The sequence below is a fragment of the Pelophylax lessonae genome (genome assembly GCF_965119305.1).
Source record: "Pelophylax lessonae genome assembly, chromosome: 4".
In the NCBI taxonomy this organism is placed as follows: domain Eukaryota; kingdom Metazoa; phylum Chordata; class Amphibia; order Anura; family Ranidae; genus Pelophylax; species Pelophylax lessonae.
This window is the reverse complement of record NC_138771.1, coordinates 584,774,068-584,791,243: the sequence shown is the minus strand read 5'-3', so window position 1 is coordinate 584,791,243 and position 17,176 is coordinate 584,774,068. Positions and strand designations below refer to the sequence as shown.

Sequence of the window (17,176 nt, the reverse complement as noted above, 5' to 3'; positions counted from 1 at the left end):
CAAACATGGTGGTGGTAGTGTGATGGTCTGGGGCTGAAGGAAAATGTCCAGCCCATCCGTTCATGAGCTCAAGCGCACTTGGGTTATGCAGCAGGACAATGGTCCAAAACACACCAACAAGTTCACCTCTAAATGGCTCAAAAAAAAAAAAAAAAAAAAAAAATGAAAGGATAAGTTCACCTTTTGTAGCATGTTACAGATGCACTGGCCCCCGCTCCCCCATTTTTACAGCTAGCAGAGGATCTCACCCTACTAGCTGCCACAATCTGCAACAAACGCAGCTGTGCAGGGCTCTGCCCGTCCAGCCAAGTCATCCTTTCACAGTCTTCTGTGAATGGGAAAACTTCAAGGTCCAACAACCTTTGCGAATGTCTGCTTATAGTTCTCAATTAACCACTATGGCGCTGTGGTAGTTCATTAATGCTTCCTGTCACAGTGTAACTGCCTGGCTGCATTGGTGGTACAGCCAGACAAATAGACAGTAAAAAGAAAACCGGAGAGGAGAAAAGGAATTCTCCTCAAAAAGGGTCAACTGAGGACACTGAAGTAATTATGAAAAAACACTTTATTCACGATTTTTTCATAATTGAATAAAGTGTTTTTTCATAATAACTTCAGTGTCCTCAGTTGACCCTTTTTGAGGAGAATTCCTTATTTTCATGCTATTTTTGTAAAGGTGAACTTATACTTTTAAGGTTTTGGAGTGGCCTAGTCAAATGCCGGACCTAAATCCAATTGAAATGCAATGGCATGACCTTAAACATTCATGCTTCATGCTTGAACACCCTCCAATGTGGCTGAATTAAAACCATTCTACAAAGAAGAGTGGGCCAAAATTCCTCCACAGCAAATATGAAAGACTCTGTCAGTTATCGCAAAAACCTGATTTCAGTTGTTGCTGCCAAGGGTGGCACAACCAGTTATTCGGTTTAGGGGGCAATTACTTTTTCACATTGGGCCAGGCAGGTTTGGACAGCTTTTTCCCCTAATGAAATCCTCATTTAAAAAAAACTGCATTTTGGATTGATTTGGGTTATCTTTTGTGTACAATTAAAATTTTGTTTGATAATCGGAATCATTTAAGTATGACAAATATGCAAAACAAAAAAATCAGTAAGGGGGTAAATACTTTTTCACAGCACTTTACACCAAAGTTTAGTCACTATTCTGTGTCCCGATGAACAGTCTTCCGACCTTCATGAATAGATGAATTACAGTTGGAATGCGTGCAATTTTCCTACAGCCTGTTTTCTGGTTCTCATACTCTTGATTTGTTTAAGCCGAACTCCAGCCAGAAAGTCCTCTGCCAGGTTTTCATTGTCTGCTGTCCCTTTAGGAATGTTTTTCCTCACTTCCTATACCTGAGATATGTCACTAAGACAGGAATGATAATATTACCTAATGAGAATGCAGGTATTACTGAAAACTCAAACACCAATGTAGCCAAGAGCTGCAGCGTTTTCTTGCAGAGCATAAGTCCAGGTGTAGCTGAAACAAGTACAGATAGCCGTTATCTATTTGCTGGCCTTAGTCCTTAAGGTAGCCATAGATGGACTAAAATTTGTCTGGTTCTTCCGGGACCAGCCAACTTTTGATCCACATATGGCCAGAAGTCCTACTACTAATCGGCTTCTGTTCAACCTCATTGTCAAATAAGTTGTTCAATCAGCAGCTGCAGTGCTGATCTATGTATTCTGACAGTGGGGGAGCTTCCCCACTGTCAATGCAATAGAACAGCAGGGAGGATTCCCCCATCCAACTCTGGTTAAGTTTTTTTCATTCAGATAAAAAAAAAAAAAAATGGAACCATGTATGACCAGCTTTATATGTCTAATGTTGTTTTACACTGATTTCATGGATCTACTGCTGTAACAAAAGCTGGCCTACACTAGTGGATATTTGAATGATTGTTTTTACAAAAGTACTCTGGATGTTAGAAGAATTGAAGAATGTCGTTTGAAACTACTTTGAATCTTTGTTTACTTTTAACATTCGATTTTGGAAAGAATGGACTTTAAGTCCTGGTTCACATTTCTGCGATGCGGGAACGCTGCGAATATGCAGCGTGATCCCGCATCGCATCCGCACCTCTAGCAGTTCACACTGCCATATGCGATATGCAGGCAGTGTCAATTAAAAGTTAACGACACCCCCAGTTGCGATCACATATCGCAGTGTGATCTGCAAGTTCGTACAGAATCGGATCGCACTAGTGTGAACCACTATGCGATCCGATTCTGCTGCGGATAAAAAAAAGCTTCATGTGCGAGTTTAGTGCGGATGCGGTGCGAATTCAGCCATACAAAGTGTATGGCTGAAATTCGCACCGCACATGAGATCGCATGTCATTTAGGAGCAGTGTGCTCCGAATTACATGCAATCTCCGCAATCGCACTAATGTGAACCGGGGCTAAGGGGTTGTAAAGTTGGAAGGTTTTTTTTTTATCTTAATGCACTCAATGCATTAAGATAAAAAGCCTTCTGTGTGCAGCAGCCCCTCTCAGCCCCCCTAATACTTACCTGAGCCCCCTCTCTATCCAGCATTGTTGATGAGTGCCTCAGCTGTCCCGGACTCTCTCCTGATTGGTCATTGGCTTCTGCTGCTGTCAATCAAACTCAGTTAGCTAATCAGGACGGGGGCCGAAAGGATACACAGACCTGCAGCTCGGCTTGGGTGCCCCCATAGCTTTCTGTGGGGGCAGTCAGCAGGAGGGAGGGGCCAGGAGCTCCAGCCAGGGACCCGAGAAGAGGAGGATATGGGCTGCTCTGTGTAAAACAATTACACATGTCAGGTAAGTATAACATGTTTGTGTTTTAATAGAAAAAACAAAAAAGAGACTTTTCAATCACTTTAACTAAACGAAAACCACTTACACTGCTACTACATTCTTTTATTCCAGAAAAAATGTTTCTTCCTGCTCCTTTGAATTTTCTAATCACTGTGGTCAAAACAAACATCCATTTGAACCCTCTAACAATAAGAAAATCAAATGTTTTTAAAACATATGAGTGTACTGTCATTAGTGTAGAGGTTGCATTTGTTCGTAGATAATTCTTCTCACTCTCAGTATATTTACATTGGAGTATTTCAGCTGAGTGCACTGATCAGTGCCCCTTGTCTGCCTGGTATACAGGTTGGCGTGTGTGTGGAGTTGCTTCTCTTTCTTCTCTCCCCTGTTTCCTCTGTAGATTAGCAGTAATACTGTTCAGTAGATTGCACTGATCTGAGCCTCTTGTCTGTCTTGCAGCTATCTGGGCCGGAAACGAATGCAGGTAGAGGAACCCGAAGAGTCAGTTTTAGGGGTTCGCAACTTGGTCGTTGCTGATTATTCATACTGGACACTGGGGTACCTGATCTCACTTCAGGGAGCAAAAAAGCTGCTGAATGCCGAACCTCTCACCAAGATGCTTCCAGTGGATGAATTCCTGCCTGTCATGTACGACAAGCATCCAATGTGAGTGCAGCAGTTCACTTTGCAGTACACTTTTTTAGGTTTTGTTATCCCCCTCTATACTCTGTTTAATTCAGTGGTTCTTAACCTTGTTGGAGGTACTGAACCCCACCAGTTATATGTGCGCATTCACCGAACCCTTCTTAATTGGAAAAATAAAATATGATTTTTTCAAATTCAAAACCTAGGTATATATTATTTTAGGTATATATTTATACATCGGTGCACAAAATGAACAAAACCATTAAGAACAAAGAACAAAACCATTAAAACATGATTTTCACACAAAAACATAATAATGAATATTTACTGCAAATTAGTGTGACTTCTGCTGTTGTCTTTCAGAGACCAGTTCAGAAATGCGCGGCTTTATCTTGGCAAGTGCCGCTCTCAAGTCCTTTTCGCAACAAAGTCTGTTCCTTTTCTTTGTTTTGATGAGGGGCAGTGATAGGCAGTATTGATGAGCTGCACTGATGGGCACTGATAGGTGAAACTAATTGGCACTGATAGGCAGCACTGATGGGCTGCACTGATAGGTGGCATTGGTGAGCTGCACTGATTGGCACTGAATTGGGGCATTAATAGGTGGCACCGCTGAGCTGCACTGATAGGTTGAACTGGTGAGATGCACTGATGGGCACAGATAGGTGGCCCTGATGGGCACTGAATGGGGGCACTGATAGGTGACATAGATGGGCACTGATGAGCTGCACTGATAGACAGCACTGGTGAGCTGCACTGATGAGCACTGAATGGGGCATTAATAGGTGGCACCAATGAGCTGCACTAATAGGTGGGACTGGTGAGCTACACTGATGGGCACCGATAGGCGGCACTGAATGGGGGCACTGATAGGTGGCACTGATGAGCTGCACTGATAGGTGGCACTGATGAGGGGCACTGATAGGCAGGACTGAAGAGTGGCATTGATGAGCTGCATGGTGGGCACCTAGTGGGTAGGCCTCATCACTAGACCACCACCACTCCCCCCCCCCCCCCCCCCACTAGACCACCATCTTCCACCACCCCTCCCAAACTAGTTAAATTTCAGATTGGCCAATTCTGCAGTTCACATATTAATTTCATATAGCTTACCTTGAAGCTTTATAATTAAGCGCCAGAGCCCAGACAGTGCCAGTATCTGCTTCCAGTCTCAGGACCCAGACCTTCCTTCCTTCCCCCCTCCGCGGCGACGGCCACTGCACTTTACCAACGCCCACAGTACTACCCAGAAGCAATAGTGGACATTTTTTTTTTGTCTTACCTAAAACACACTTGACGTATAAAAAAATGAATAAATCCTGTCCAAAATATTTTGACCCTGACCTTTGACCCAAACAGTAACCCTGACACTAACCTAGATCAAACCTTGATTTTTTTATTTATTTAATTTTATTTTTTACACGTTTTTTTATTTCTTTACCTCTCTGCAAGGAAAGTGAAAAATACATTGTATCTTTCCTCTCCATTCACAGAGAGAGAGAAACACAGGGACTGGCTTCAGTGAGTGATCACTGTGTTAGCCAATCAGAGGCTACCACAGCAATCATGTGATCCTGAATCTGGAGTTCTGGGTCTTGAGCGTTAGTAAGGACCCGGGGCTCTAGTGAGACCCCGGTCTCTGTGCTAGGAAGGAAGATATGCATATATGCAGCCCCACAGAAAAAATCCCAGGGAAATAGGGCCGCATAAATATGTTACATCGGCGGGAAGGGGGTTAAAGCAGGAATTCCTAAATTGGTTGCATACTTGGACCCACTGCTACAAGGTCCATCAGTAATCAGACAGATGGATGAGAGAACATACACTATATTACTAAAAGTATTGGGACGCCTGCCTTTACACGCACATGAACTTTAATGGCACCCCTGTCTTAGGGTTCAATATTGAGTTGGCCCATCCTTTCCAGCTATAACATCTTCAACTCTTCTGGGAAGGCTGTCCACAAGGTTTAGGAGTGTGTCTATGGGAATGTTTGACCATTCTTCCAGAAGTGCATTTGTGAGGTCAGGCACTGATGTTGGATGAGAAGGCCTGGCTCACAGTCTTTGCTCTAATTCTTCCTAAAGGGGTTCTATCGGGTTGAGGTAAGGACTCTGTGCAGGCCAGTCAAGTTCCTTCACCCCAAACTTGCTCAGCCATGTCTCTATGGATCTTGCTTTGTGCACTGGTCCAAATCATTGGTGGAGGGGGGATTATGGTGTGGGGTTGTATTTCAGGGGTTGGACTTGGCCCCTTAGTTCCAGTGAAGGGAACTCTTAATGCTTCAGCATACTAAGACATTTTAAACAATTTCATGTTCCCTACTTTGTACGAACAGTTTTGGGGATGGCCCCTTCCTGTTCATAACTGCACACCAGTGCACAAAACAAGGTCCATAAAGACATGGATGAGCGAGTTTGGGGTGGGGGAACTTGACTGGCCTGCACAGAGTCCTGACCTCAACCCGATAGAACACCTTTGGGATGAATTAGACCGGAGACTGTGAATCAGTGCCTGACCTCACAAATGCGCTTCTGGAAGAATGGTCAAACAGTCCCATAGACACACTCCTAAACCTTGTGCACAGCCTTCCCAGAAGAGTTGAAGCTGTTATAGCTGCAAAGGGTGGGCCAACTCAGTGTTGATCCCTACGGACTAAGACTGGGATTACAATAAAGTTCATGTGCATAAGGGCAGACGTCCCAATACTTTTGGTAATATACTGTAGTGTATGTGGCCAGGATACCGTCACCAAGTGATATTTTGTTTTCTTTTTAGTCTCTGTACTAGTACAATACTTGGGTAACACACAGGACTTCTCAGTTATAGTCACACCACAAAAAACTTGAGGAAAGGGTCCTGCATGGTCTGCAAACTTAGTGCTGCTATGGTGATGTGACTGTGATCGATAAAAATCAATTGGCGAATGAGAAACAGAGGTTGCCATCGTGGACCTCTGTTTTTGAAAATGCTGGTTGCCTGGCTGCTATGATAACGCTCTTGCTTCATTATTATGAATTGTCAACATAGAACAAGTATGCAGATAAGAAGTTTTGACTTTCCCCAGCCTTTCCTGATCTGTGTATTTGTCCCCAGGCAGTCGGTGTTCACCTGTTCCTGCCAGCCGCATGCATATATGTTGTGGGTTGGCTTTAAAGTAGTAGTGAATGCCATCTCTCCCTCCTTAGGAGCATAATCTGCTAGAAATAGACTAGAAGTAAATCTAGCTCAACCAATAACAGAATTATGAAAGACGTCCTTTAAAACAAATCCCTCCAATGACACGCTGTCATTGGTGACAGGGCTCCCATCTTCCTTCTGTTTGTGGACTCAGCCAGTTTAACCACTTCAGCCCCGGAAGGTTTACCCCCCTTCATGACCAGGCCATTTTTTTGCGATACGGCACAGTTCCTTTAACTGACAGTTGCGCGGTTGTGCAACGCTGCACCCAAATAAAATTGTCCTTCTTTCCCACAAATAGAGCTTTCTTTGGTGGTATTTGATCACCTCTGCGATTTTTTTTCTATTTTTTGCGCTATAAACAAAAAAAGGTCAACATTTTTGAAAAAAAAAAAACGCTATTTTTTACTTTCTGCTATAAAACATACCCAATAAAAAAAAATGTAAAAAAATCGAATTTATTAATCAATTCAGACTAATATGTATTCTGTTACATATTTTTGGTAAAAAAATCCCAATAAGTGTAAATTGATTGCTTTGCACAATCTAAAAACTGGGATATTTTTATGGAGTTTTTTTTTTTTTATTTATTTTTTATTATTAATGGTGGCAATCAGCGATTTTTAGGAGGACTGCGATATTGCGTCGAACAAATTGGACACTTAACTGACACTTTTTTGGAGACCAGTGACACTAATACAGTAATCAGTGCTAAAAAAAAGGAGAAAAAAAAGGAGAAAAAAAAAGAGAAAAAAAAAGTCACTGTACTAATGACACTGGCAGGGAAGGGGTTAACATCAGGGGCGATCAAAGGGTTAATTGTGTTCCTAGGGAGTGCTTACTAACTGTGTAGGGGGTGGCTTAACTGGAGGAAGACCGAGATCTTCGCAGAAACACAAGATCTCCATCTTCCTCTGATTTAACGGCAGTCTGCCTTGCTTACATAGGCAGACCGCTGTTCTGCCTCTCCTGTGAACGATCGGCGGGACCCGCTGATTGGCTCTGATCAGCGGGAGTGGGTCGCTAGCGGGTCACGTGCGCCCCCCCCCCCCCCCAACTTTGTGCACGAAATCACATGCAGGTACATGATTTTGTGCAGGAGGGCCGCCCTACTGCAGTATATCTGCATGGGGTGGTCAATAAGCGATTATTGGCCGAGCCGTGATGACATCACTCCCGTGCAAGCGCACGGGGGTCGTAGTGAAAATCTCCTAAATTGTGCAAGTTTAGGAGATATTACTTGAACCTACAGGTAAGCTTTATTTTAACACCAAGCCATCACACCTATGCATCTATGGGGAATTCATTTTTTGAGCACAGAGAGTACGCTCAACTAGGCAGCCATGGACACCTTCAGATCATCGCTTACAATTGGGAGCTTCCAATCACATGACAGCCAATCACAGTGGTCACATGATCGGAAAGCCCAACTCCACCTCCCGGCATTTAGATCCTCCTAAGGTGATGGCAGCGAGGGGTTAAATCCAGAGGCTCAGCATAACAGCCAGTTAGCATTTTAAAAAGGTCAGCAATTGTATCTCCTATATTCTAATCATCTCAGGTTTGCTTACTTTTGTGTATCAGTCTGCAGCCAGCCATTCTTTTCTACAAATGATGACAATTTAAATATTTTTAAACCATTTCAAGAGTACTGTGTATAGAAAGCCACTAATTCCCCTATTCCACTTAAAAACCAAATTGATATGACAGAAAAAGTTATTCTGTCAGATGGAGATTGTACTAACAAGCTCCATTTTCTTGTTTTGCCTCCTCTTGTCTGTTACATTTGTGCAGGGTGTCTTAAAATGACTACCTGGTCCAGTAGACACCAGGGTTAAGCCGGCCATAGATGGATTGAATCTTGTCCGGTTCAGCAGGAACCAGCCAACATTTGATCCATCTGTGGGCAGGCTGGTTGTACTCAAGTCAATCCATCGATTGACTTGGATGCAACTAGCCTAACAAGTTCTTTACATACGATTATTGGCGGTGGCCCTAGCCTCTAGCAATAATCATTGTGTTCTGCGGGCAGGGAGGGCTCCCTGTTGGCAGAGCGCAATAGCTCAGCGGGAGGCATTCTGCCATCAACACTGTCTCTGTTGCTGGAAAGAAAATTGGTTCACTTATGGCTTGCCTAATGGGCCATACACACTATACAATTGTCTTGCCTTTAGATTTTTTTCCTTTAGATTTACCAAAACCATATAATATGAGGTCAAATCTAAACACTTTCAATTTGTATGCAGTCAGGCCGGCCCTTGCACTTCATAGTTAAAGGTAAATCTAAAGGAAATCTAACAAAAGTTGTATAGTGTGTATCCGTCTTTAGACTTGGTGCTTTCTGTAACAGACCTGGTCAGACACGCCCCTTCTCTTTCCTTGCAATAATAGTCTGTGTGAGGACACTTGTGCTAAGGGGTGTGGCTGCTACTCAACTCTGCTAGCACAGAGCCCTGCAGTGTGAGGACACTTGTGCTAAGGGGTGTGGCTGCTACTCAACTCTGCTAGCACAGAGCCCTGCAGTGTGAGGACACTTGTGCTAAGGGGTGTGGCTGCTACTCAACTCTGCTAGCACAGAGCCCTGCAGTGTGAGGAAAGGCTTTTAAAAACAAAAATTGCTCACAAATCCTAAAATGTTTGTAAGACTATTTCTCTAGCGCTCATCGACAGACGTAGTCCTCGGTGATACACCACCTTCGGGTTATGTTACCTCCGCAGGAGCAGGACTAGACAGGAAATTAAAAAGCTCTGGCCACACCCTAGGGGCAGTCCCAGAGGGTATATCCTCTCTCTCTCTGCCTCAGCAAATCAGTTATTTTCTGTCTAGTTAGGAGTAAGGACCTAGATACCTTGCTGGGATCTTAGGTCCTGGCAAGAAATTTTTTTTTTCTAAAAGGATTTTTGGACAGCTTTTTTTCTCCAGTGTTCCTGTGAGATCTTCAAGCAAGAAAGCTGAACTGGGCGACGGGCTGGATGTTGAGATCCGGTGGTCACCCCAGTTCAGCCTACGAGCGCGTGCAGGCCATAGCTCCGCGCTGAGTCGGCCGCGACAAAGTCCCATTAAAGGACTGAACCCGCGAGTTAAACGTCTCGCTGAAACGCCAAAGACCATGAGTCACGGCGTCTGTATCGGTCGACAGCCCTCCCGCCCCGGTGGAGAGGGTACTGTCAGGAGTTGGTGCCCGCCTGGTTCCGGTATGGTGAGTAGTATGTTCCCCCTGTTTTCCCTGACGGGTTTTGTGGTGAACGCGGGCCCCTCTCTGTATGGTAAGAAAGAGTTTCTTTCTATCCTATAACATGTCACAAATCCTCCTACTTTGAGTGTGATTTTATGTGTGCAAAAGCCAGGAGGCTTGGTTTGGGAGCTAACAATCTATTGTATACATGTTTTAAAGATGTAATCTGTGGCATTCTGGGAATCTTATGGGTTAAGTATAAGCTACCTACCAGTCAGAAGCCATGGACATGTAGACTGCCTTCCAAGTCAGATCTCCAGCTAATAGCAGGCCTCCCGAACGGCCATGCGGTCCGCCAGGGCCGGTACCGCCAGACACGCCATATCCCCATGCAGAGAGAGTGTTGTGTGCCTGCAGCACACCGCTAGTCAGCACAGGCCGCCGCCATTTTTTTTGCTGGATCGCACGAGCCGCCATTTTGGCGTAGCCTCGTGTCTCCAGCATGGGGGCGGCCATGTTTTAGGTGATTCTACACCTCGTGGAGCTTGGGGGAGGCGCCGGAAGGCGTACAGAGGGGCGGAGCCGCCTCCTTTCTTCCTGGGCAGCCAGCCAAAAGACTTCCTGTTTGTCTAAGACAGCGCTGTAAGCTGTTGCAGTTCAACTCTGAACATCAAGTGGTGAGCCTGGGGGTCTATCTCTCTCTCTCTCGATCGATAGGGATCCCTAGCAGGTAACACTAAGGGGTTTTTTGTGGCGCTGAGGGTCAAAAAAAAAAAAAAAAAAAAAGTTTTTCTTTACTTTGAATTATATCATCCAGGAAGTAACTGGAGTTATTATGGACCCTGCCACACAGATTCCCCCACCTGTTTCCCTCGAGGGGGCCTCGGGACCCGCCGGTGTACAGAGTATAGAGTCATTTACAGCAATTTTGGAGTCTATGGTGGCTCGGGTGGAGGCGGCCTGTCAGGGACGGGGGTCAAGGAAGCGACCCCCGCCTACCCCTATACTATCTGATACCTCTGACTCTGATTCAGAGATGGTCACTGCAGTTGCAGGTTCCTCTGCAAGGGCTGCTATCCCAGGTAAAGCCCCCTCAGACAGTGAGGAGGACGCTTCTTCTCCTGCTATAATTCAGGAAGAAGCATTGGTGGACGCACTAGTTGTGGCAGTGCAAGAAACCTTAAAACTTGAGGCTTTACCGGCAGAGGCAACTGAAACAGAGAGGCCTTTTGGGACTAATAAGCCCATCAAGACGGCGAAGGCTTTTCCTGTACCTAAATGTTTTGGAAATCAGATTAAAGGAGAATGGGAACATTCTAAACGTACCTTTACTATTTCCAAGCGTATTGCTAGACGCTATCCGTTTGAGGAATCCATCATTAAGAAATGGACGGTACCACCAGTCGTGGATCCGCCTATTTCCAGGCTGAATAAAGCCACGGTTATTCCAGTGGAGGACACTTCGTCCTTTAAGGATCCGGTGGATCGAAAGATAGAAGCGGAGTCCCGCACTATCTTTTCTCTGATAGGGTCAGCATTTAGACCAGTAATTGTTATTGGTCTAGTTTCCCAGACACTTACAGAATGGGCGAAGATGGTACGCCAAGATCTTAGGGGAAAAGATATTCCCCAGGAAACATCTGATTTGATAGAACAGATCATACAAGGGCTACGGTTTATCTGTGACGCAGCCTTGGACACTACTCCCTTGTTAGGGCATGCATCTAAGTTAGCAGTGATCCTCAGACGTGTGCTGTGGTTAAAATGCTGGTCAGCTGACCTAGGTTCCAAAAAGACCTTGACTAATCTCCCTTTCCAGGGGAATCGTCTATTTGGAGCCAACCTAGATGAAATCATTAAGGATGCCACCGGGGGCAAGAGTACTTTTTTGCCACAGGCTGCAAAAGCTAAGGAACCTCGCAACAAGCGAGGACCTTTCTTTACCGCCCATAAAGGACGCCCGGCTGGTACTTCCGGGAAAGGCAAGACTCCTCCAGGAGGGTTCAAGAAGGGCTGGTCGGACAAGCAGAGGACCAACCCAGCCAAACCCGAAGTAAAGGAGTACACAGCCTGAAGGTGCGCCCCCACCCAATTTCAGGGTGGGGGGACGTTTTCACCGGTATTCAGGACATTAGATCGAGCATCAACCACTACTACCGGTGCGATTCTTCCCTTCCAACATTTAAGTACAGGAAGCGGTAGTTACCGTTCCCTGTATAGATCTTTTCCTTTACCTTTTCCTAAGATTAGTCCCGATACCTCACAGGAATCGGATCTGATTGACCAGATAGGCCAAGTAGCCTCTAGTCGGGTGACTTCGGTCCCTGAGGTTCAACCAGAAAAGATCACCTTGCCTGATAACTATCAGGTATCTGATAAATGTGTGGGAACAGAAAACGACCAGACTTTCTCGGATGGTCGGGGCCAGATACCTCTAGGGACGCCTGGTTCAGATCCTATCAGCGCCAGTGGTCCTAGAAATTCTAGGCTGGCCTCTTCAAGCCGGCCTGGCCGACTTGGACATGTTAGTCGCAGACGTTCCGTGGGAACTTCGTCTCAGGGAGTGTCTGTAGTCTCTAGGACCTATTTACCTTCGTGCTTTACAGTCGCTGGTTTTAATGGCCTGGCCATTGAGACCCAAGTACTGAAGGACAGAGGTTTGTCTACTTCAGTCATTCCTACCCTTATTAAAGCAAGGAAAGCGACTTCCAGCAAAGTCTATTATCACACATGGAAGACTTACATTGCGTGGTGCGAATCTTTAGGATTTCCTCCACGTACCTATTCGGTGTCTCGAATATTGGCCTTTTTGCAACAAGGGGTTGAGCAGAAGCTAGCCTTGAGCACCATCAAGGGTCAAGTTTCAGCATTAGCAATCTTCTTTCAGAAACCTTTAGCTACCAAATCCTTGGTGCGGAATTTCATCCAGGGGGTGCGGCACCTGGCTCCTCCAGTCCGCGCGCCCTTACCGCCCTGGGATCTTAATTTGGTTTTGTCGGTTCTACAGAAACCTCCCTTTGAAAACATCAGGGAGATTCCCTTGCTTACTTTATCCCAGAAGGTGGCCTTCTTGGTGACTATTACTTCTGCTCGCAGGGTGTCAGAACTGGCTGCATTATCATGCCAGTCCCCATACCTAGTGATTCATAGGGATAAGGTAGTACTTCATCCTAAGCCATCTTTTCTTCCTAAGGTGGTTTCAGATTTTCATCTGAATGAAGATATTGTACTACCTTCCTTGTGTCCTCAGCCCAAGCATCATCGGGAACATGCGTTGCATTCCTTGGATGTGGTTCGGGCAATCAGGGTATACCTGAAAGCTACGGAATCATTCCGTAAGACGGATTCACTTTTTGTGATCACGGATGGCCCCAGAAAGGGTTTGCCTGCATCTGCCGCGACCATTGCCAAATGGATTAGACAAACGGTGGTACAGGCTTATTCTATTAAGGGTCAGAGTCCTCCGTTCCCTGTTAGGGCGCACTCCACTCGAGCGCTCAGTACTTCCTGGGCCTTTCGCCATCAGGCGTCAGTGGTCCAGGTATGTAAGGCGACCACTTGGTCGTCGGTACATACCTTTACTAAATTCTATAAAATTGATGTGACGGCATCGGCGGATGCCTCATTTGGCCGCAAGGTTTTGCAGGCCGCAATTTGAGGAGACCGGTGGTCTACCTCGAGGGTTTTTTTCTGTTTGAAAAATTTTTTTGTTGAGTCTCATCATTAAGGATGAGCATTGTAAACCTCTAATTGGCACCGGTTGGGCCTTCTAGATTGGGATTTGATTTCCATTTTCCCACCCCTCAGTTGTGATACTGCTCTGGGACGTCCCGAAGGTGGTGTATCACCGAGGACTACGTCTGTCGATGAGCGCTAGAGAAAAATGGATTTTTGTAAAATCTTACCGTAAAATCCTTTTCTCTTAGCTCATCGACAGACGTAGTCCCCGCCCCTCTGTTTTGGAGTTGGGTTGGGTTAAATTCTCTAAGCACTGCTTTTTCACATAACTGATTTGCTGAGGCAGAGAGAGAGAGGATATACCCTCTGGGACTGCCCCTAGGGTGTGGCCAGAGCTTTTTAATTTCCTGTCTAGTCCTGCTCCTGCGGAGGTAACATAACCCGAAGGTGGTGTATCACCGAGGACTACGTCTGTCGATGAGCTAAGAGAAAAGGATTTTACGGTAAGATTTTACAAAAATCCATTTTTTTATTGTCCTCTTTTACGTGAAATTTAAAGCGATAAAATGGAGTGAGACTTCAGTAGGACTTTAATAGGTTTTCTTTATCCATTTCTCTTTCTACATACAGATCGGATTACTCCTCTCATTTCTCACCGCGGGACCTGCGTGCCTTCTCTGTGGAGCCTCTGCTGCTATATCCAACTCACTACACCGGAGACGAAGGCTACGTCAGCGACACAGAGACTTCTGTGTTGTGGGACAACGTGACTGAGACCACTGACTGGGACAGAGCCAAGTCCCGAAAGACCCAACAACAGGAGAAGCTGCGCAGTGAAGCCATAAACACCCCGTCTCTCCGCTCCCCGTTTGACAGCGCCGCCCGCGACGAGCTTTGACCTCCTGTGCCAAGTCCACGATCCCATCCAGCATCTGAGCTTTGTGTGCAGGGCGAGCTGTTTGATTACTAACGGTGAGGCTGCGGAACCTTTTGTGATAGACCAAAGAACATGCAGATATGCGCACCTGTATGACCGACTACTCCTCTGCAGATTTCACATGGAACGGCCCAGCTGGGAGCAGAGCTATCTTTGGGGAAGACATGGTCTTTTTTCTTATGAGGTCGGGGTTAATACTAATAATAATATTAATTATTTATGTAATTGCAAGAGCAAACAGTCCCCATCTACTGCATCCTTGTGGATGCAGAAAAAAAGCAGCAGAGCTGTTTTTAAGATTGCTTTAAATGGCAATGGCCCTAAAATAAAGCTTCCTGATTAAGGGGCATGATGGGTAGAATGAAATCCAGAAGGTCAAAATAAAAAATAAGTTGGCCTAGGTCAGTGCTGTGCAGCTCCAGTCCACAAGGCAGTGTTCAGTCTCAGATTTTGATACCGAAAACCCCAACCTGCCTCATTCTTTGTTTTTTTTAATGAAGTTTCTTAGTCCCAAAAATGTACCAGCGTCCCAGTCTTTGAGCACTCAGGTTGTGCACCCCTGTCTTCCTGCACATTTGGCTGATTTTTATTTAGCAATCAGTTATTGCAGTAAGGATGTGAATGTACACTGTATTACCAAAAGTATTGGGACGCCTACCTTTACACGCACATAAACTTTAATGGCATCCCAGTCTTAGACCGTAGGGTTTAATATTAGGTTGGCCCACCCTTTGCAGCTATAACAGCTTTAACTGTTCTGGGAAGACTGTCCACAAGGTTTAGGAATGCGTCTATGGGAATGTTTGACCATTCTTCCAGAAGCACATTTGTGAAGTCAGACAATGATTTCGCTCTAATTTAGTTGAGGTGAGAACTCTGTGCAGGCCAGTGAAGTTCCTCCACCCCAAACTCACTCATTCATGTCTTTTATGGACCTTTCTTTGTGCAATGGTCCAAATCATTTGATGGAGGGGGATTATGGTGTGGGGTTGTTTTTCAGGGGTTGAGCCCTTTAGTTCCAGTGTCAGCATACCATGATATTTTGGACACTTTCATGCTCCTAACTTTGTGGGAACAGTTTGGGGTTGGCCCTTCCGATTCCAACATGACTGCACACCAGTGCACAAAGCAAGGTCCATCAAGACATGGATGCGTGAGTTTGGGGTGGAGGAACTTGAGCATCTTCTAGAAGGCTTTAAGAAGGTTGTCTGCACTGTGTATCCAACCCCTACCCCACATTATATATCCCTCTGTGCCATACTTCGGTCCATGAGGGGGCGTTCCTTTTTTTTTACCCGATCAGGTCCTTTTTTTTTTTTTGTAACGGACACGGATGACACTTGTGTCATCCGGTCCGTATGTCCATTTTTCATCCCATCCGTTTGCGGATGAAAAACTGACATAATGCATGTCTATGTAAATACGGATGTCTGCGGATGACACCACTGACATCCGTTTTTGCTTCCGTTCCGTTTTTTGAAAGGAAGAAAAAATAGGGTTCTCCTCCGTTCAAAAAAACCGAACTGACAAAAAACGGATGTCAGAGGATGATCATCCGCTGACATCCGTATTTACATAGAGATACATTATGTCCGTTTTTCATCTGCAAACGGATGGGATGAAAAACGGACATACGGAACGCCCGTGTGAAAGAGCCCTATGGCTTCTCAGGTTGGCTGTGGTATTTAAATTACCAGATTTCATGTATCTACATAAGCTGGTATTGTAACTGCTTAACCTTTCTAAACCAAGAGCAAGACCGTGCTGGGTTTTCTTGTCTGATGAATATATTGAGCCTCATTTTGTAATAATGCAGCTGGTGACTCCAGATTGGTCTTATGTGCTCTCAACACTATGAATGGGGAAGTAAGACGTTAGGTTGGTGTCCTGAGATATACCCCTTTTTGTGCAACCAAATACAACACAACCAAAAACAGGAACAAGAGGTACAGCTTATCAGTTAACAGGAAACCTGATGGAGATAATGTCAGAAGCTTGAAGGGAAAATGGGTGCTACAGACCAATATCCTTCATAGAAAAACCAGTCCGTAAATCCTTTTTTTTTTCTTTTAGGTGAAGAGATTTGCTCTAGTATCAAGCTGCATAAATTGTTCACTTAGCATGGGCCTTAGCATGGGCCTCCCCCTATCCTCACATTTCAATCAGTAAAATGCAGTATGAAAAGCGAGTTACAGAAAATAGTGATCCATTCTCCTAAGGGCTTCTGTATATTCTCTATTTTGATTATTATAATGATTAGCAGGTGAAGCCACAGGTTAAAACTGGGTATTCTGCTTGAAACGACCATGTTACTTCCATGGTTCATTTTTGGCCTGGCACCTTTGCGTTCCTGTTGGCTAGTGAGGCTGCCTATTGTAATTGGTAGCCACTGGGAAGCTGTGAGAGGAGGGTTGACCTGGGATCAAACAGAGAATTGGTGGTCAGTGTTTTTTTTATGGGATACTCAGCGAGGCCTATGGGATACTCTGAAGATCCCGTGAGCTTGGGCACAGGCACCTGTTCTGTGAACCTAGGACACCTTTACCTGCTAAGGTGAGCACAGAAATGTACTTGAAGTGGTAATAAACCCACAGCAGTAAAATCAGTCTGTATATGCAGTAAAGCATGCTTGTTATACCCGCAGTGGAACCTAAGGGTTAATCCTCTGCATTGTTTAAAAAGGCTGTTTGATCCAGTCTTTTTTGATCCTCCCCTACTTCCATTGTCCCCAACTCATCTCTGGATAGTACAGGGGGTAGGGGACAAGCTGC

The 17,176-nt window shown here is 45.2% G+C and overlaps 1 protein-coding gene across 2 annotated transcripts in view; it reads left to right on the top strand.

Moving 5' to 3' along the window:
- Positions 1-14,830, top strand: part of COLGALT1 (collagen beta(1-O)galactosyltransferase 1) — a 100,557-nt gene extending 85,727 nt beyond the window's left edge. For both annotated transcript variants that reach the window (XM_082252727.1, XM_082252728.1), the window contains 2 exons: positions 3,249-3,455; positions 14,099-14,830. In XM_082252727.1, the coding sequence (XP_082108853.1) occupies positions 3,249-3,455; positions 14,099-14,366 (475 nt within the window). In that variant the 3' untranslated portion in view covers positions 14,367-14,830. The remainder of the gene's footprint in view (positions 1-3,248; positions 3,456-14,098) is intronic.
- The last annotated feature ends 2,346 nt before the right edge of the window (positions 14,831-17,176 follow it).